General features: G+C 41.6%; 1 protein-coding gene across 4 annotated transcripts in view; it reads left to right on the plus strand.

Moving 5' to 3' along the window:
• Nucleotides 1-21,503, plus strand: part of Clint1 (clathrin interactor 1) — a 58,064-nt gene extending 36,561 nt beyond the window's left edge. For 2 of the 4 annotated variants that reach the window (XM_076578198.1, XM_076578196.1), the window contains exons 6-12: nucleotides 2,236-2,413; nucleotides 5,810-6,056; nucleotides 7,014-7,083; nucleotides 13,950-14,024; nucleotides 17,018-17,307; nucleotides 18,598-18,802; nucleotides 19,814-21,503. In XM_076578198.1, the coding sequence (XP_076434313.1) occupies nucleotides 2,236-2,413; nucleotides 5,810-6,056; nucleotides 7,014-7,083; nucleotides 13,950-14,024; nucleotides 17,018-17,307; nucleotides 18,598-18,802; nucleotides 19,814-20,160 (1,412 nt within the window). In that variant the 3' untranslated portion in view covers nucleotides 20,161-21,503. The remainder of the gene's footprint in view (nucleotides 1-2,235; nucleotides 2,414-5,809; nucleotides 6,057-7,013; nucleotides 7,084-13,949; nucleotides 14,025-17,017; nucleotides 17,308-18,597; nucleotides 18,803-19,813) is intronic. The other 2 variants (XM_076578195.1, XM_076578197.1) reach the window with 1 other exon arrangement.
• Nucleotides 21,504-21,813: the final 310 nt, after the last annotated feature.

A 21,813-nucleotide genomic window follows, 5' to 3' on the forward strand; every position in this document is an offset into this window, starting at 1 on the left:
TTGGATTCTGTTGAGGTTGTGAATATGGGTAAAAAGACATTTCTTATTGTCGGGCATGGTGGTATACACTAGACGTAGGCAGATCTCTGTGAGTTCGAAGCCAGCCTGGTTGACATGTGGAGTTCCAAGCCAGCCATGTATATATATATTGAACCTTGTCTCAAAAAAATAAAATAAAATCTATCATTTTGTGATTTCCTGTAAAATATCTTCACTCTTCTGTTCCTTTGCTTACCTGCTTTCAAAGAAAAAGATACTGCATTTAGTTAGTATTAAGAGTTGTTTCTAACAGCAGGAAAACGGCCTTTCTTATCTCATACATCACATAAAGGCCGGGCCATGAATCGATCGAATGTATGTCTCTTCAGTAAACACTTGGGTTTTGGAGTGGCTTCTCTGAGAGCGTGAAAGGCTTTGGATTTGTCCAAGTAGTCCTTTTGTTCCTTGGCTTGTTCTGCATCGCTTAATTGCCACTTGTAACTTACTTCCTCCTTCCCTGTGCTTGCATCCCATTCCGTTACCAGCGCAGTATGGAACTGCAGCGGATGAACTCAAAGTTGAGTGAGTTTGCAGACAGTCACAGTGGGCTGGTTCAGCTTGTGCTACAGTGGAGTGAATAGCCTGCGTTTGCATTAACAGTCTTTGTTTTTATTAATTCTTTTTGAATTGCGCAACAGCTTTAGCTGTTCTGTGTGGTTTTTACTTCTGACATTAGGTGGTGACCTTCATCCATTCTTTCATTTATTCATTCTGCAGCATTTGGGTTTGAACCCTGGCCTTCATGTGACCTGGACCTTCTCAGAACTGTGTTCCCAGCTCCTAAGACACATAGTAAAATCCTTACACGCTTACTATAAAATTTAACTTTGAGCTTCTAGCAGGCAATTCAGCAGAATACGTTTAAGAACTTTCCCAAAGGGCACCTATGCCGTCACACCCTGGAAACAGGGTCCGAGGAGAAGTTCCCTTTTGCTGTCCTCAGTTGTTTGGTTTCTCGTTGCCCTTTCTTGTTGCTTCACAACCTGCCTCCATTCATATCTTTTCTGTTTTTTCAAATATCACATGGTATCTCTATATCCCAGTTTCCCTTTTTAAGTTAAATTTGGAGATGGAAATGGGTGATTTCTGTTGGTGTCCATAATTCCCATCGAGCTCCAGAGAAGCACCAGTGTGGATCGTGGTGTTTGTGTCCATGTCACTGTGGTCTTTTCTTCACCCCAGACTCATGCAGAGGTTCCCAGGTGTGTCCCTAACCACTCTGACGGGTCCTCACGGCTCAGAGCTGCTGGACAGACACACTTGTAGCTCTAAAGTGTGCAGGTTGGGAAAGTTAAAATTCTTTTTATGGAAATTAAGGATTTCTTTCCCAGGCCTTAAAATCCATTCAGTTAACAGTGTTTCTAGTTTAGTACCAAAGAATGGGATCCTCTTAGCTAATTGAGTCACAGAAGTCAGACTTGAGTTCCTTTAGGGAAATAGTGTTTTAGAGTAGGTTGGTTGGTTGCTCAATCAGTTAAGATTTCCTTTCTTCCATCTGTCCATCCTTCCTCTTTCATCTGTTTTTGAGAAGGTGTTGTATTTCACTGATGGCCTTGAACTCTTGGTCTCAAGTGATCACTCAGTTCAGTCTGGAGTAGTCTAGAGTATAGCCTCTTGCTTTGCACATTCCTTCTTCCTCTCCTTCAGGTTCCCCCCCCCCTTGCCTTTCTTTGTTGTTGGTTTGTTGGAAACAAGTCCTGTTGTGCTGTAGCCTGGGATGTCCTAGAACTTGCGCTCTCCACGCCAGTCTCCTGAATGTCAGGATTACAGGCCTGTGCGATGACACCTAGCTTCCCTTTCTATTCTTGTAAGACACTGTTGTTGGCTCATAGTTTTCTAAAAATGACGTACCATTGAGACGAGAATGAAATATGATTCATTAAATGACTTCTGAAAATGAGAAGTCTCGTGCTTGTGTCATGTGTATTTGGTGTTTCCACTCCCTCTCTATAGCAGGTTCAGGGGCTTCCTGACGGCTGGCACCCAGGAAAGCTGTGAAGTCCCCAAGAAGGAAAGCTTTGGAATCTGCAGTCGTGACAATGATTGGCATGTGCTGCACCATGCCATGCTTGTGTGGCACTGTGGGAGATTTCTGTTTTCTCTTAAAAATAATGTTTTATGAGAAAGTCTTCAGAAGGAAGGACTGTGGAGCTTTCCAAACTTAATATCCTTAGTTGTTTCTTATTATTTACACAGACGAAAGATACGATCCTGAACCCAAGTCCAAATGGGATGAAGAGTGGGATAAAAACAAGAGTGCTTTTCCATTCAGTGATAAGTTAGGTGAGCTGAGCGATAAGATCGGAAGCACAATCGACGACACCATCAGCAAGTTTCGGAGGAAAGACCGGGAGGACTCTCCAGAGCGCTGCAGGTGTGCTGCCTTCGTCCCGCTCAGGCTCCCTGGAGGGGTGGCCTTGATGCAGCTGGTGGCTTTGCTTTGGTCTTAGTTTGAGGTATTCCTGCTATGTGAAGTTTAGCTGCTGCTTTTGTTTTGTTTTTGTTTTTGTTTTTTTTTGTTTTTCGAGACAGCGTTGCTCTGTGTAACACCTCTGGCTGTCCTGGATCTCGCTCTGTAGACCAGGCTGTCCTGGAACTCACAGAGATCTGCCTGCCTCTCTAGTGCTGGAATTACAAGCATGCACCACCACCCAGCTTAGAGGAGTCTTAAGGACACATGAAACTTGGTCATAAAGTACAGAAAGCTGCTACATATTCCCTCTCCTTTGCCCAAGTTTCAAAATAATTGTGTTAATTTGATACTTTTGTTAACTGAAAACCAGTATTGATGTGCAGTTTGGTGAATGTGCTGTATTCTCCAGTAATGTCACCTCCCTGTAAATGCCCTGTGCAAAAAAATGGGGAACCATTCATGAAGTTGCTAGTCACCTCCACATAAAAACCGTGTTTCTTGACACTAGGTCAAGACGGTGGTGTTGATGTTAACACTTCTTCCACACTGTCCACACCTATCTGCTTCTGTAGTGATCTGTTCCTGTTTCTGCATTTTTCTTCAGGTATCTTAGTCTTGCCATGACATTTTTTTATCCCTAATAATATTCTTATTCATCCTTTTACATTTGGGCACAATATAGTTTCATGGTCTAAAACAATGTCAGGGAAATGACCTCTGCACACTAAGTTTTAGAGAAAGTTAAGGGCTGAAGTTGAACTACCTGAGACATTGCATTACCATCCCATGCCCACATGACCAGAAGAATCCTGTGCAGTTGGCACCTAGAGTTGTAGTACAGGCCTCCATTTACAGACATTCTTTTCTGATGTGGGTGATTACACTGAACCTAGATCAGACAGTAGAAGAGAAAAAGAGGCCCGACCAGACTGTGTAGACCTGTGTAAAATGAGGTTTTTGTTTGTTGTTTGCTTTTTTTCCCCCTACCCATAAATTCATAACAGTTTGGTTTAGGGTGTCATAGAAATGAAGTTCAGATAAAACCATAATCTGATTTTGAAGTAGGTTTTAAAATACCAGCTTCTAATGTGTTTTTAGTGTCCTTCCATAGTCATTATATCTCTAGAATGCCCTTTTCAGGACTTGTAGGAACATGGTCTTGGAAGGAACAGAGTTTATGTCAGTAATAGATGCATTCTGCTTTTTCCCAAAGACCTGCATGTTTTAATTCTAAACACTGAACTTTGAGAAACAGTGTCTGAGTACTCTCCTATCTTCCCTTATTAGTTTTATACACAGGCTCTTATGGCCTGTGTATAAAGTTTTTTATCTGACTTGAAAAACATAGCAGCTGTATATCTTGTTGCTGTTTCTGAAGTGGGAGCAAGGTAGGGTCTTAGTGATATAGCGGTGTATAATCCCACACTGTTTCTTTCTTCCTCCTGACCTCCCGTCCTCAGGGGAGGACCATGTTTGCCTGGGTGGTTCTGACCTGGGTGGTGCTATTTGTGACATTCCTACTGAGGCAGGGTGGACCAAGAGTTCCTACACCTTTGATCCAGGGATTCGGGTTTAAAGGTCGGGCTGAATTCCAAATACCAGGTACATTGCATTTTAAGAGTACTGATGAGAAAACAGTATATTTTAGACAGAGTTGTGTGTGGCCAGAATCATGTCTGTTAATTCATTATTAGAGTCAGGAATTCTTGGATGTTTGAAATGTATTGTCTTGCATTGAAATAAAATTAGATGTCAAACATCAGTTTTACTTACAAGGTTATTGATACAACCTCGAGGTCATTTGATTGTTGTTTGCTTTATGTGTACTTAACAGAACTTGTATGTTCCTTAAGGTCCTTCTGTTTAAAATATATATTTAAAACTCTTTTGCTCTGTGTGGGAAGCCATGCTTTTTTTCATTCATTTTTTTACTATGAATGTGTATAATGTGAGTACACACATGCCATGGAACATAGAGGGGTCAGAGGAGCACTTGTGGAGTTGGTTCTCTCTTCCCCCTTTCTTCAGAGCTTTATCCCCAGCCCTCTTGCCAGCCCATGTGCTTTTTGATCCTTGACTTGTGTTTAAGTTGCGGTTGCTTTAAATTACAATTACATTTCATCAGTAATAGTCGTAGTTCAAGGGAGTAATCCAAGCATTTTGCTCCAGGATATTTACAAATTAAACTGCCTACTCTACAGTTAAGTAATATAGGTAATGGAACTTATTTTGGGTTCTCATGGTGCTCTCTTCCTCTCTCCTGCTTGCACCCAGACAAAAACTCAATGGCTTGATATTAGAGTAGAATCTTCATTCCCAACAGATGAAAAACCTGGTTTCCTGCTTTCTAGGGAGTTTGCTTTTGTAGGGGTTTTGATTGGTTGACTTGCAGTGTTAATATGAATAAAATAATTGTTTCAGAAGTATTTTAACTATAACTAAGTTCCTACAAAGCACAGTTGACAGGTAATGTGATGTAACAGAGTAGCAAAATGAAGAACGGTTACAAAAAAAGATTGTTTCATATTTGTATTCTTTTTCAGGGGACAGTTGGCAGGGCATACTGCTTTAAGCTGACCATTGAAGTTTAATTGTTTCGTTCCATCCCAGGCAGTCTCTAGTAGCTCAGGCTGGCTTCAAACTCCTTGTATAGCCAAGGATGACCTTAAGCTCCTGACTTTCCTCCCAAGTGTTAGGGTTACCAGGGTGCACCCCACACTTTACCTTAGTCACTCTTCATTATGTTCCTTAAATTAGTGCATGAGAATCGCTAACAAACTGAGCTCTTAAAATAGAGCTGTAAAAGCTTGTATGGCATTACAGCCTCTAAGACCCAGCACTTGAGAGGTGGAAGCAGAAAGATCAGGAGTTCATGGTCATCTTTGGCTGTACGGTGAGATAGAGACCATCTAAGACTGCATGACCCTCTGTCTTTTAAGAAAGTTGGTAATAATGTTAAAGAAAAAATGAAATTGTAGACATTTGCACAGTATATTTTGAGACTGTGAATGTTCCATAACCTGAGATACTAGGGTCCAGCAGCTGGTAAGTTTTAAATCTGTAACAAACACTAAGGTATTAGACATTCTTTTGCTCAGGCACAATTTTGAAGATTCCCCCTCCCCCTTTGTAGGGGTGTTTTAGACTTAACAAGGAAATTGTGCATGGTCTTCCCCTCCCTAATACATACACATCATTTTCAGCAGCCTAAATAACACTGTGTTGATCCTGTCAAACAGTCAAAGTGTGGAGTTTTGGAATTAGTGCATTTGAAATTCTTTCACTCAAATCACTAAGGACGCCTTCTTACAGTATTCCCAAGTCTTATTATGTTATTTCATTTTTCATATCTTTTAGCGACAGCGATGAAGAAAAAAAAGCAAGAAGAGGCAGATCTCCCAAAGGTGAATTCAAAGACGAAGAGGAAACAGTGACGACGAAGCACATCCATATCACACAGGCCACGGAGACCACCACAACCCGGCACAAGCGCACAGCAAACCCTTCCAAAACCATTGATCTTGGAGCAGCAGCACATTACACAGGGGACAAAGCCAGCCCGGATCAGAACGCTTCAACCCACACGCCTCAGTCCTCAGTGAAGGTGCGGCAACACGGGTCTCCATAGCATGTGTGCCTTATTCTCGCAATAAAACCGCTTTCAGAATTCCTGCCTTAGTAAGCTGGGGCCTTTTCATCCGTCGTATCAGTTATAGATATCAGGCATGCCCTATTCAGTCATTAATAACAAGAGATCTCTTTGGGGTAAGAAACCTCTTCCAGTGCTGAATGACTTTTTCTGTGAGGTAGAAATGACACTCATTCACAGAGGGAGGTTGTGAATCCCATGGAGCCCATCTGCACCCATCTCATACCTCCAGTATCACCAGTCTCAACCACATTCACTAGGGAAAGCATGGGTATATTTGCAAGTGTGGAGAAATGATAAAAGAGCCGGCTGGTGCTGTAATGTGGTTGGTGTGAAGTACAGTGTTTTCCAGATTGAAATGCAATATGAAGAAAGGAGAGTTAAAATTCAGATATTAGAACTTGGTTTGGTCATACATGCCTGTAATTCCAGCACTTGAGAAGCTAAGGCAATGGGATTGAGTTCAAGACCACCCTAGACTATATAGCAAGACCGTGTATTGTGGAGGCTAGAGAGATGGGGTACTGCTTTTGCTGGCCCACTTCAGGCAGCTCATAACCACCTTACAGTATTCCAGCTCCAGGAGGAGATCTAATCCTCCTTCTGTACTCGGTGTCACCTGCACCATGTGTCCATTGACATACACACATACGTATTTCCTTAATAAAATTGTATAAGACTGGGGGAGGGGGCAGCCTATCTAGGGGAAAAGAGACTTATGTGTTAGGACCTCACAATGCTTATTATATAGAGAGTGATTGATGCTTACTCTTCCTCTATAAGGATTCAAGTCCTGTTACCTCTTTTAGAAATCTAAGTTTAGCCTTGTTTAGATGATTACAAAATTTCTGTCAAAACTGGGGGTTGGTGCTGGAGTCCTTTGTAAGCTCACTGACTATCCCACTGTTTCAGCCGTCAGTGCCGAGTAGCAAGTCATCAGGGGACCTCGTGGACCTGTTTGATGGAAACAGCCAATCAGCAGGTAAGCTGCACATTGGCTTCTTCTTTCCAGCAACTGTGTGGTTTCTGCTATTTTCTTTTTAATGTTATATGAAAGATGGAATTAAAAAAAAATTCTAGCCGGTGTGGTAGTGCACACCTTTAATCCCAGCACTTAGAGGCAGAGGCAGGTGGATCTCAGAGTTCAAGGCCAGCCTGATCCACATAGTGGGTACCAGGACAGCCAGGGTTATGTGGAGAGATCCTGTCTCTAAACAATTAACCAAGTCTGGTTATGCAGGCCTGTAATTGCTGGTGCTCAGGAGGCTATGGCAGCAAAGGTTACAAATTTAAGGCCAGCTTGGGCAACCTAAAGAGACTTTGTCTCAAAATAAAATTTAGAAAGGGGTCTGGGACTATAGCTCATTGGTAGAGCAATTGCCAAGCATTTCTGTGATTCCGGACTGTCTCTCCAGTCCTGCAAAAGATACTTCAGGATTTGCCAATATGACATTAAGGAGCACTCAGTGCTGTTTGGAGGGAATTCCGTAGCTGCCTGGCAGGGGGACGAGGCTCATTTGGTAGCTTCTCCCTATTGTCTTCAGTGCCTACAGTCTTGGTGAGTCTGTCTGTGGGGTTATTACTATTGCTATTTTCATCTAACATACATACACACATTTCTCAAAGCTTTCTTTGAAAAGTCTCTCACTCAGCTTTCTACTTTTTTCTGACCTTTGTGCTTTGAGGGAAAATACCTTGTTTGTGGTAGTCAGCAATATTAGTGAATGGTAATGTCCTCAGAGCATCTTAACATGTCTTAGCTTACAGGGCTTCCACTACGTACTGCTTTTTCCTTCGGAGTTTAATATACTTAGAAAATTTTCCACAAAGATTTTGGAGGCTTTGTAGTTTGCATTTTTAAGCTCTTAAGAACAATTTGCAGATCTGAAAATTACATTAAAATTGACATTTTAAAATTTCTTTTCATAAAAAGATGTGTTACTCTGCACATTTTCGTGGCTTTTCCTAAACCTTCATTGTGGTTGTCAGAGCAGATGTGCCTTGTGTTCATTACTTTCTTGTTCATCTGTCAGTGTGCATTTGCTGACCCAGACACTGGTTGTGTGCTTAAAATGAAATTCTTAGGTTCTTGGAAAAGTCAAATGGTGGAAGTAATCATTAGTCAAAGGGCGGTAATTGACTGTAATTACCTAGTTATAAACATGCTGGGTGCTTTGGAGGAAAGGGGACATTATATGAATATGTATATAACTCCCCATCAAGCATATTGTAAGAGGGTTTTGTCCAGGGTGGAATGCACATGCCTATAATTACAACCTGGGCAGCATACGCAGAGCTGTCAGAAGAGAGAGAAAGGGGCAAACATCACATTGAACACCAGACCATTGATGAGACGAGGGTGTCTTCATTGTGATCTCCAACCTGTGCTGTATTTTGAGTAACTCCTCATAAACTGATACCATAGAATTACACTTGATGATTATAGTCTTAATGAACTACTGTACTCCAAGTAAAAACAACTTAAAATTAGCTTTTTAAAGATACCTTTTCTAAGGCTGTTTAAAGTTCATTACATTAAAATGTAGATCAGGACTAATGTGCAGAGTGTAGCTGTTTTCTAAATTGTGTGTAATAATTCTCAAAAGCAAAATTGTTTTTAAACTTGCTTGTTTGCTATAAGCAAAAGTCCACAGTACAAATTACTTTTCACTGATAGATTAGTACATGTGATTAATATAGAACCACCAGTTATTTTCTCTTCTTTACTGCCTGCTATCATAAAATTACTGGCCTGGGAATAAGCTTGCAAGGCATCTCCTTTGACCCAGTTCTGAGAGTCTTGAGTTTCTTACCAGTCTCTTCTCTAACGGTCCTGAAATCACTGTAACTTGGTGAGGCTGCAGTGCTCTCAGTGGGAAACTGCTGCCTTGGTTGTTTAACAACTGATACGCTGTCTCTGTATATTTAAGATTTGAACTAGAGGTTGAACTGGTAGTTAGCATATGGCCATCTAATGTAGGTATAGTGTCACCGAGTTTCAATTAGTTTGGACTGCCTGGCATGAAACATTGAAAGGCCCCTTTGTGCATCTGTGGAGCAATCAAAGAAGAACTAACTAACTAAGAAGTCAGCTGTGTGGATGGGATGTTCTCCTCTGTGATCCAAGATTACTTTGAGCAGAAAGAAACCTTCAAGTGGTTTTTTTTCTCTGCTGTAAATGGTAGACTAATTGTATCCCAATAGCAGTTAATAAACTGAGGCAGGGTTTAAATGAGATCTGGAAGGTTTCTTGCCCTTAAAAAGGCAACTGAATGTGGTTTGACATCAGAATTACTTTTTAATAATTCCATTTGAATAGTATATTTAACTATAGATCAAAATGAAGTTCTGCCACAGAAGGAAATGAGGTTTAAGTCTTAGCACTTGCACATGAGAGTGTGTAAGGATGTGCCAGATGTCCTGTACTTACCATAGGACTGCCATGCCCGTGATATACCACAGACGTGAGGTAAGCGGGTAAACATCTGTACCACTCAACAGATGAGTGTCTCCACTAGCCACAATCATGGTCTCGGTCCTTCCCTTGCCTCTGTGTGTGTGTGTGTGTGTGTGTGTGTGTTTACATCTTACATTTTATGAAGAGTGTCTGCTAAAATCACTGTAGACTATCTGACCAAATTTAAAACTGCACATGCAAAACCTAGGCTGTCAACTTGTTCTTGAGATTGTTTCGCTAAGGGTCCTGTTGTGATCTTCCATTACAGTCTCCTAGGGTGATGTTTCTGTGCCTCCTACACAACAGCTCATTTCTAAGGGAGCGTTTTCCTAAGTCTGTTCTAGAAAATTGGTATTAAAATTTGAAACTAAGCCAACTAAAAACAGAATGCTAAAACCATTCCATTTCTCTTTTAGTATGAGTCCACCCTGTAGGCTTTGTATCTCTGTGATTAAGGAATTTAGGTCTTAACTTATTGTTCCATAAGATGTATTTCTCTTGAGAGTGGAGAGAAACATGTCACCAGAACAACTAAAAAACTGTGTTAATAGGACTTAGTATAATCTAAATTCCTTTTCTCAAGTAAAAACCAAAACAAAATGTGTCAAGTCCAAATTTTCCACTACCATTTGAACCTAATTGCATTTTCTGTGAATTGGAAGCTCTGTGGGGCAGCCTCAGCACAACAGCTTCATTGAGTGGAAGTTATCTTTAAGCTGAGTTTACTAAAAGTTATTTTGAGTGAATTTTTCACTGATGGTGATGATGATGATTATGCTCGCTTTTTAAATGTGCAAAACAACTGATTTGCACCCAATTAAATATAGAAAGGTAGCTATTAAAATTTTTGGTGAGTATTCTTTGCTTTCAAGATGAGGCTTTGCCATGCAGCCCAGAGTGGCTGCACACCTGGTCCCTCTACACTGGCCTCCTGGTGCTCGGGTGATAGGTGCATGCCGCCTCCCCCCCCCCCCCTTCCAGTGTTCTTGGTGCATATTCATTCAGATGGACGTCAGCATCTATTGTGTGGCAGGCTTGGTGGCTTCTAGTTGAGGACAGCTCGTCTTCTGACCTTTTCTTTCAGCAGCACTTGCTGTGTTCATACCATTGTCTATAAGGTATTTAACCTGATGATCTGTTTTCTGTACTTCAAGATTCTTAGCCTGAGGTTTTCTAAATCCTTCTGTGTTCCCAACAAAGTCCATTTACATCTTGCAGAATCTTTTGAGTAGCACATTGTATTTTATAGGCCACTTGTGGCTTTGCCTACTGATGGTCTAGGCTTCTCTCTCTCTCTCTCTCTCTCTCTCTCTCTCTCTCTCTCTCTCTCTAGTGGAGATATTCATTCTTACTGATTATTTAAAAGTTTTTCATTAGTTACTTACTTTATATGTATTAAAGCTCTGCAGTTTGTAATGCATTTGGATTCAACTCTTTATTTAATCTTTCATTTGTAGTTTAAGCACTGTCTGACCATGTTTTTCTTGTTCCCAGTATTGCTCTGGAAAATTCATGTTCCCAGCTGGTGATTGTAAATAACCTCCTTGCTGCCCTGGGAAGGCAGAAGGATATGATTCATTTATGATGATAGCTCTCACGTAGGAATCTTCAGGAATGGCATTTTGAGAAGCAGCAGGCCTTCCTCATGTAGCAGTCTTAGAGAGAGTCTTCCCTGTATTCCCTTAGAGGTGATGTGGAAATGCTAGAACATAGGCACTTGTGCTGTGAGAGCCTCACTGTGCTCCTCCCTGCTAGGAGAAACCTGCCCCTAAAGAAGCCAGTTTTTAATTTCTGAAACACTTCTTAAAGTTAAAGGTGGTTTTGGGGTGCATCACAGAAGGCCAGACCCAGGCCGGAAAGCTTATGTGCCCATTCTCACTGCTTCTTCCTCAAGTCTTGTAGAAACCAAGGCACACCTGAGTGGATGGAGCAGGTAGGAGTTGATGTGTATAGTTTTCATGTAGGTGGGAGAAGAGGAAGAACCAATTCACCTGAAATACCAAATTCAGGAAAAGTTTCTTAAAATCTGTGCTCTTCACTGCTTTTATCTGCAGCATGATTTTTTCTTTGTAACCGTAGACTAGTTCAGATGTGATGGTCTCTACTTGCTTAGCTTAAAAATTACTCACTAGTGTTTATTCACTGCTTACATGAAGCAAATTAAAATAATCTGTTTTGGAATCCCTTACTGTTAATAGAAATTATTCTGCTAGCAGTACACTTTGATCAAAATGTTTAACATGAAGGAACATAGAAAACAAACATGAATATTAAGCACCAACTCTTTGCAACATTCATTTCCTTGCTAACTTTTATTAATATGTGCTTGTCTGTAAGCATGCACATTTAGCTCGCTGCTCTTTGTGCTCATAGCATTTTATCTTGTCCCATATACCTATAAGGAGAGAAAAACAAAAAAACCCAGTCACTTTGATACTGTCCTTTGGCTGCATGTTAAAATAGTCACGTGAGCTGTTGTGTTGGTAGGAGTGCAGAGCCTGTGGTGGGCACTAGCTGGCTGCTGTGAGGATGTATCTGTGAGTGTGTGTCATGGTGCAGTGTGGGGAAGGAAGGAGGAATTAGTTATGCCTGCTGATAGTTGGCTGCAGTAAATGTACGTTCAAAAGAAAGAGCAACACACTTGTATCAGAAACTGACTCTTCGCTTTATTGCGCTGGCCATCTTAGAAGGGGTGGGGGTTACACTTTAATTAACCCAGCTGAGTGTAGCAGATGGGCTAGAATGTCTTGCAGCGATAAAGCAATTCAGAAATGGCACCAGATGTTGGAAGCTGTCCCTGGTGGTGTTTGAGTGCTGCCCAGATGTTGCAGTCCCACCTGGCTAGCTTCTAGGCACTGCAGGCTACGCAGCTATGATGTAACCTGTGTTGTGTTCACACAACACTAAAAGCACTGTCATTGAGCTGCCGCTCTAGACTTCGAAGGTTCTGATTCTTAGGAGGTGAAATCTTAAGGACGAAAATAAAGCCAGCAGCTTAAAGTTTTAGGTCTTAAATCTCTTTCCTTTGTAGTGTACAAATTGCAAAGGAGATTGACTCAGTGACTGTGATTTTGCCATTTTAAAAACAGTTTAGCAGTAGTAACAAGGGCTGACTGGTTGGCTCAGATTACATGAATGTGATGACCTGACTTTGTCCCTGCATCCTGACCTATAACCTCTGCATGTGTGCCAGAGCATATGTACATGAGACACACACATACACACACACACACACACACACACACACACACACACACACACACGCACACACGCACGCAATAATAATGATGATGATGATGAATAAGGAGTAGCAAAAAGCTCATTTTTCTCCATATATTTAAAAAAAAAAATAATCTTTCGTGGAGTGAGCAAGAGGGAAAAGACGACTTCCCAGTGAACATTATCACAGAGTTTTCTCCCATTGTCTGTCTAAATTGATTTCAAGTATTTTCTCAAGATTTTGTTGTAAAACATAGAAATATAAGCCAGGCAGTAGTGGCACATGCCCGTAATCCCAGCACTCAGGAGGCAGAGGCAGGTGGATTTCTGTGAGTTCAAGGCCAACCTGGTCTACAGAGCTAGTTCCAGGACAGCTAGGCTACACAGAGAAACCCTAACTTGAAAAAAAAAAACAAACAAAAAAAAAAACAAAAACTAACAACAACATTGAAATATGGGGGCAGGAGAAATGACTCGGTGGCTAAGAGCATACACTGTTCTTAAAGAGGACCCAAGTTCAGTTCCCAGCACCCACAGCAACTTCAGTCTCAAGGAGATCTGATGCCCTCATCTGACCTCCTTGGGCACCCTACATACGTGTGGCAGACACTCACATAGACACATACACATGAATAAAAGTAAACATTATTTTAACTTTGGAATGTACAGACTTCCCTCATGAGTGTGTCTAGTTCTTTGTTGCATGGTTTGCTCTGTACAATTTGTGAAAGAGGATATACAGTCAATTGTTTTTCTGGTTTTAACTCTGACATGGAATTTTTACTTTTTGGTGGTGGTTAAATGCATAAAAATACATCTGATAGTAAAGATTTTAAATCCCATGTGAAGATCTACAGATTCAGAATGGCTGTTCTAGCTGTATAAAAGTTCATTGAGATACATGGACATTAGGTCTGGTTAATTTCAGTGTGGGGGTGGGGAGAGAGAGGGAGAGAAATAAAGTTTTAACAAATGGGGGGAGAAATATCAAAGTCTGAGAGTCCAGGAACCATGCCTGGGAGAACCACAGGTGAGCAGGCCAGCTTGTATGATGGTCACGGGCCTCTCCCTGGCATATTTTTGTGTATTGCTTGAAAAGGATTCCTGAAATTGCTTATAATTGTTCCACAGCTCAAGCAGTTTAAAACATTGTTCCTATTTTTGCCTTCTAGGAGGATCAACTGATTTATTCGGGGGATTTGCTGACTTTGGCTCAGCTGCTGCATCAGGCAATTTCCCTTCCCAAGGTATGAGATGATTTGATTGTCCACAACCAAAGGCTGTTAAAAACTATCAGAAAAGTTCACACACACAGCTACTAGTCAGCATTTTTAATCCCGGTGGTATTTATAATTCATAATTCCCAATCAATTTGTCCACAAGATAAATTGAGTCAGTGTCTTAGGTATGCAAGATGAGTTAACTTAGTTGTATACTATTCAAGCTAAGCCAACAAAAACTACCCATGTTCATAACACACTCTTGTTTAATTTTACAGGGATGAGTGTAAGTACACGGGGTCTCACTTAGAGCAAAAATACAGTCATTAGTGTTTCCCTTAGCTGACCTGTTTTTCGAGGAATGAAAAGCTAAGGATAAACACCCCCTATCATGGTTCCTTATATAGATATTATGTCTATAGAGATATGTAGAGTGTATACTGAGGTCCTTATGTCTTTTTCCTGCAGGTTGTGAAGGAATTGTGATATTTTTTTTTTTTCATAGAATCTAGGTGGCCCACAGTGTGAGCGAGCATTTAAAAAATAGCTTTAAGAATCAAAAGCATGAGGGGCAGGGGAGAAATGATATGTAACTGAGTTAGTGTTACTCTTCAGTTCTTATAGACTCTATTGCTGCTATAATCTGGATTAAATTTTATATTGAGTAATATCTATGTTCATAGAGTATTTAGGAAGGAAAATGCACAACTTTGAGTGTAGTTTGCATTATTTTGACAACCTCCTTCTATAAATTCCAAGTGTTTCCCCCAAAACTAGAGTTGTTGTGTAGTTAACTGCTTCCTTCTGGAAGTGTGGCAGCACCTTTCCAAGGCTGGTACCTTACTGTGGGCACATCCAAGTGGAAGAGAAACAAGGTAAACATGGCCTAGTTGTACAGGCTCCTTGGGTAATCTTTGACTTTTTTATGTATATGAAGTTGTCTAGTATGCAAATAACTTGAATATGTTAGTTCAGCCTTCTCATACATCTCTATCCATATATGTGTGATTAATACAGTCTGATCACCACCGCACAGGGGCTGAAGCCACAACAGTGATTAATCATTTCTGAACAGTGTCTGCACCAGTTGAAATCTTGTCCTTGCATGATTAATCATCTCAGTGCTGAGTTTTCAGATGGGCAACATGCTTTGCCCATTTCCACTCATATTCTGCTTAATGGATCCTGCAAATAGAAAATGAGGGTAAAGTTTATGTTCATTCAGCACCTTTACTTAAATGGTTTTAAAACATCTAATAATCAAGAACTAATTGGAAAAATGGTTAATACAGTGTCTTGTAAAGATTAACAGCAGGTTATAGTAAAACCCTGAGTAAATAGTGGCCTCACTCTTACCTGAAACTGTCAGCAAGCTTGGGGATTCTCACCTGAAGATGCTGCATATTAATACAGTAATGGAGGAGTGCAATCTTCCAGACATCGTGGGACTGGTCTCCTGTACTTAGCTGTGAGACAGTGCTGCTGGAATGGTTACCTTTTAGACTAGACATGTACCCCCGAACTGTGGAGACCATGGAGACCATGGGGCTGTGCTCTGACAGTTCAGAGGATGGTCTCTAAATGGTGTTTCTTCACTTTCTGCTTCCTCAACTGCCCCAGACTCCTGTTCATGCACTTGTCCCTTCCTAAAGGACAGGTGTGTTTACTTGGAGTCATGTGTAGCCTAGTCAAAGGAGTGTTTAAATATGACTTGCTTTTATAATCAGTGTGTTCCAGATAGTTAATGTTATGTTTGCAGCTTTTCCAGAAGCCAGATGCAACGTTTCTGTGTGGTGCCCTCATTTGAATTGTCCAAGTTATTACAAAGGAATACTATCCAACCTCAGATGATGCTGCGTATGCTGTTACTCCATCTTTACAATATAGATTTAAGTCAGGTCTAGAGGAGCTAGCTGGTTAGCTCAGGTTTAAAGTTGCTTTTTACTAGTTTGTCTCTGGAATGTGTGAACTCTTCCTGATTACTTTCTAATGCTAGCTTGAGGTGTTAGCTTTCCATCTCTGTGAGAGGACACTTGAGAAGACTGCTTAGAAGAAGCTTATCTGCCTAACAGCTTCAGAGACTCCGGGGTCAGCTGCTCTTGCTGTGGGTCTGTGGTAGAAAGGCTGGTATCCTTAGAGTGGAGGCAGAGAGACTGCCAGGAAAGGGCCATGACAGAATAGACCCTTCAAAGGCACACCCTTCCTCCAGCCAGGCTCCACCTCCGGATGGCCTACTCTGCATGAACTCATCACTGGACTGGCCCATTGATAAACTTAGCACAGTTATCACCTCTTAGTGCCTCAAACTGCAGACCAAGCCTTCAATATGTGCCCCTTCAGACTGCATTAAATTCAGACTCACCTGACTTCCCCTTGCTAATTAGTGACATACACTGAGCAGTCAGCATGCTGGAGGTCAGTCTAGGTGGTAGCCCTTGTGTTGTCCTGGGAAACAAAAGCAGAGGCAGAACTCCTAACAGAAATTTACTAAATGCCCACACTTTGCTTTATTAGCTTTTTATCCTTCATGATTTCTGTTTCGTTCTTAATACATTTACATCATGAACTTGGAGTTTCGGCAGTTAGGTGGATATTAATTGCAGCTGGATTTCTCTTTGAACCTTCTAACTAAACGATGAGCAAAGATGGGGCTCTCTGACTGTGGAGTTGCCCTCACTCCCAGCAGGAAGTTAGCCAGTATAGAATTTCCTCCCTTTTTGAGTCCCCGTGTTTAACTGTTGCAGACTTGGTTGGAGTCATTTCATGGTGCTTTTTGTGTATCATGAACAGACCTGCCAAGAGGTAGGTTTTACTTTGAGAGTTCTAACTCTTTTCTCTGCCACCTTGTAAGATTCTTGGAATATTCATGGGAAGGATGATGTCCAGATGGGACAGGGCTCGCAGATGCTGACCTGTGCGGGCTCCTATCAACTTCAGTTAGTTGCAGTTCGTAGAGCTTGCATTCGCTCTGTGCGCTTCCGAGTGCTTCTCACCCTGCCTTCCTTCTGTCTTGGTAACAGCAACAAGTGGGAACGGAGACTTTGGTGACTGGAGTGCCTTCAACCAAGCCCCATCAGGCCCTGTTGCTTCCGGCAGTGAGCTCTTCGGCAGTGCCCCACAGCCTGCGGCGGTGGAACTCATCAGTGGCTCACAGCCAGCCCTAGGCCCCTCTCCTGCTGCCTCAAATTCTTCAGACTTGTTTGATCTTATGGGCTCATCCCAGGCAACCATGACGTCTTCCCAGAGTATGAATTTCTCTCTGATGAGCACTAACACTGTGGGGCTTGGTTTGCCCATGTCAAGATCACAGGTAAGTTGTCTGCTTCCCTTGGGAATTGTTATTGCACCTGCTAAGATGTCTGCTAGGATGATGGGTTAGTGTAAGGCAACAAGAAACCCTCCTTCCCATAGTCCGCCATGGACCTAAACCCCATCAGGTGATACCTGACTGCACAACAGAGGTCCGGGCTGTGCCTGTTTATGTGTGTTCTAAAGGGCAAGGCCTTCTTACCTACTTACCGTCCCTCAGATAACAAGCATGGTGCCTGGCACAAAGACATGCTAAAATATGTTGGGTCACAAAAGTGTTTTGGGGGAACGGATACTTTGTTTGACCCATGGAAAATAGTAAATTCCAGTTCTGTCTTTAACAAAGTATCTCTGTATATCATTGCTCGCTTAGAAAATCGTCTCGATGATGAATGTTACCCCTGTTCTGGGCCTATTATCCACCTTCATTTTCATAAAGGAAAACTAGCGAGAGTTTTTTAATTCACATTTCAAGAGTTAAATACAAATTGCATAACAGTAGAATTTGAACAGACCGAGGTGGGAAAGTGTCTGGGTTGTACCTGGAACTTGCTAGCTTTGACTGAGTTACTGCTATGTTTCTGATGCTAATCACTTGTTTTAATGCATAGATCCTCATCCTTGGGGTATTGGGATGAAGGAGGGGAAGAAAGAAGCAGAAAGGTGACTGTGGAAGGGCTGGCGGCTTGCTTTCAGCCTCCGTTGTCCTCTCTGACCCTTTGCCGTGCTAGTTTTCTTCTCCCGTTCCTGCCCTTGTTTCTGTCCCTTTAAAGATTCTCCTTAGTAGCCACCGTGTACCTCTGCTTCTTTCTCCTGAATTTCTTCTGTCGGTCCCTGTGTGTATCGAGTGCCTCTGGTGGTGCTCACTCGAGGCAGGAGAGGTGCGCAGAGCTTGGGCTTTATACCCTGAGCAGACAGGCCTGCGTTCTCTTTTGCACGGCCACGTTTCCACCTGTCCACCTTCAGTTGTGCTAGCCTGCAGGTGGGTCTTTGCTGCCTGCCCAGGTGCTGCCCTTTGGAGTGTGCTCAGTAAATCTGTTTTCCTGGGGGTCAGGGGCTATGTTAACCTGAAGTTGGTGATTGCCCTGGGCATTTTTCAGAGTTAGTGGCTTCTAGAGAACTGGGCATTGGGTTATTGGAGAATACCCAAGTCTTCAGAGGGTTCCGTTTAGGAAGTATCCCAGAGCATTGAAGTCATTAACATAAAGCATCCAGTTATTTGATATTATGTGATGAAGTTGTTGTCTGAGCAGCCGGTGCTTGGTTTCTGGAACGTACTTTTCTTTTCCAGCCTCTGCAGAACGTTAGTGCAGTGCTGCAGAAGCCTAACCCTCTCTATAATCAGAATGCAGATATGGTCCAGAAGTCGGCCAGCAAAACCCTGCCCTCTACTTGGTCTGACCCCAGTGTCAACATCAGCCTAGACAACTTACTACCTGGTATGCAGCCTTCCAAGCCCCAGCAGCCATCACTTAATACAATGATTCAACAACAGAGTAAGTCACCTCAAATGCCCCATCTGTGTTTCATATCTTTTGCATTAAAATAAAAATGGATGGTGTCCACTGGGGACAGGTGCGGGTGTATGTGAAGATAACCGTATTCACCTAAGATATCTGCTTAGCCTCCTACCAGCACACTGACTCTGTATTGTGTTTCTTATATGATAAGATTTATGAGTTCTAAGGCCCTAATCGCTAAAATAAAAATACTTCTGAGTACAGTGCATGCCATTAATCCCAGCAGTTAGGAGGCTTGGGAATTCAAGGACTGCCTGAACTACATGGTGAGACTGAGTTAAAAACCCGGCACTGAGATATAGCTCGATGGTACAACTCTTGGCTAGCATCCTTACAGCAGTGGACTCTCCATAGTGATCCAAAATAGAAAGTTGTTTTTTTCAAAATTACCATACATTGTTTTTGCAAACAAAACCATCTGAACTCCCCAGCTCAGGGCCCCTGCTTCATGGATGTTATCTTCTCTCAGTGTGCTGAGTGATAACCTGGATGTCTGTACTGTTTTGTTTCTTACTGTTTTCATTTAACAACATTAATATGATGGTTTTTCCTATATTGAGCACTTTCAGAGAAAAATGATTTTTAGATTTTCCCCTCATATCAGTGCATAGCTCATTTAAATTAAGTTCAACTTTTTTAAAAACTATAACTAGAAAAATTTGTCTACATTCTGTACATCTGCTTTCTCCTTCATATAATAGTTTGAGTCAGTGAATATAAGCTTTTTTAAGACTTAGGGTAGACACTGGCTTTTGACAGTTGTTAGATAGGATTCGGGAGTGGGTTTTGTGGGGATGTTTGGGGTCATGTTTTTGTCTCTAGGAGACCAAGGCAACATCTGCTGAATATCTGTTGAATGTAACCAGGACAAATTAATTGACTTCGCTTAGTGGGTTTTGAAGTATTGACAGTCTTATTTTTCTGCTCTATGAACCTTAAGAATTCACTCTGATTAAAGTCATTTATGTTTCTCCTTTCTTCTGGTAGATATGCAACAGCCCCTGAATATGATGACTCAGAGCTTTGGAGCTGTGAACCTCAGTTCTCCATCAAACATGCTTCCTGTCCGGCCACAAACTAACCCTCTGATGGGGGGACCCATGCCGATGAACATGCCCAGTGTGATGACAGGCACCATGGGAATGGCCCCTCTGGGAAATGCCCCAGTGATGAGCCAGAGCATGGTGGGCATGAACGTGAACATGGGGATGTCAGCCACAGGGATGGGCTTGACGGGCACAATGGGAATGGGTATGCCCAACATGGCCATGCCTTCTGGAACTGTGCAGCCCAAGCAAGATGCCTTTGCAAACTTTGCCAACTTTAGCAAATAAAAGATTATAAAGCAGCAAGTGGAAGAAGAATGTGTAGCTGCATATAGGTGATGTTGGGATGGAAAAGGCTAAGCAGTTCCCTTTTCTTTTATCAGTTAATTAAATAGCCCACAGAAAGAACCAAAAAGTCTGATGTAGAAAGTGAAGTGTCTGGTGTTTGAGAAGCAACACAGAGCACTTCAGGCGAGGCAGTCAGGATCGTTTTCCCCAGTGAAGGTGCGCCACTGACGGGGCGGGGCGAGCCCCTGTCGCGGATAGTCTGCGGGAGGACCGGCACAGGGCTGAGTCAGTGTGCTCCACTCTAACTTGATACTCTGCTTTCCCTGAGGAACTTGATTTTTCTGTCCCTCAATCGCCTTGTCATAACTGGGTCTGTTCCTTTAGTACCACTCTCGAGTCCATATACGAAATCATTAAAGTTGGATGATCAGTTTTTTATAAAAATATATATTTTTGTCCAAAAAAAGGCATACATATGTGATTATGGCTAAATCAAAGGTAACCTGATGTATATACTTTTGCCAAGGTTCCAGCAGCACTGCTGACATACCATCTGAGTTTTCATGGAATTGAACCTCTTCCCACAGCTGGTAACAGCTGGAGAGTTCACCCACGTCTCCTTCTATAATCACCCTGTGCAGAACTGGGAAAACCCTTTTTCTTCAGGCCTGCTCTGTGGTTTCCTTTAAAAGATGGAGAAGGAAGACCTCTTGTGTGGTGTTTGTTTAGGCCAGTGGTTGATTTCTCTGTGCAGTGATTGACTTGGCAAAGCTGCTTCCGTGCGTATCCTTGTAGCCATCATTCAAGTCAGAAACAGTCAAAAGAGAAAAATATTTATTTTTATCTTTTCTGGTGTCTTTTCAAAAAATTGAAAGGTAAAAATGCATTAAAACCTTAAGTTAAATATAAATGTTAGGACTCAGCAATGTTCATGTTTAGATTTTATACAGTATTTGTTTTGTTTGGGTTTTGAGTGTCTAAAATATGGCATTAGCAATATGGTTCCAATAGAAGTTCGATATATATTATTAAAGGAGACCTGTAGCAGTCAGAGATTTTATTGATTCAATGACAAATAAAGGAAATTAATTAAATTTTTTTTTTGTTTTCCTGCTGTGATTCTGCATTAAGCTCACATGAAAATCATGATGCTAGAGTTTGGAATGCAAAATTAAATGTTTCAACCTCAAGCTGGGAATATTTTTTAAAATAAATACTATAAGTATCAAATTATTACCTCCCCACTTTATGTTGGAATTTTTTTATTCAATTGATACAACTTTGTTTCCATTGTATTCATGATGTTCTGTTATATATAACATTAAAACATTCATTAAAATCAACGTGGAATTGCCTCTTCTCTCCACTAGACGCGAGGCCATTTGGGGAAAAATAATTATAATTTGGGCAAAGTAATTTTTATAAATAATTTAAAATGATTTAATGACTTCTCTATTCTTTCCTATCAGGCTCTACTGTCAGGAATTAAACATGAAGCAGCAGAGACACCCTGCCCTGCTCTGCTCTTGCTAATGTCCCATCTACAACATTTCTAATTAGGCAGAAATCCATGTACTTCAGCTAAGTGGGAAGGAAAAGTGATTCATTTGCTGAATAAGAGATGAGAGAGGGTGTAATTAGCTGACTGCGGTT

The sequence above is a fragment of the Peromyscus maniculatus genome, chromosome 8 (assembly GCF_049852395.1).
Source record: "Peromyscus maniculatus bairdii isolate BWxNUB_F1_BW_parent chromosome 8, HU_Pman_BW_mat_3.1, whole genome shotgun sequence".
NCBI lineage: Eukaryota > Metazoa > Chordata > Mammalia > Rodentia > Cricetidae > Peromyscus > Peromyscus maniculatus.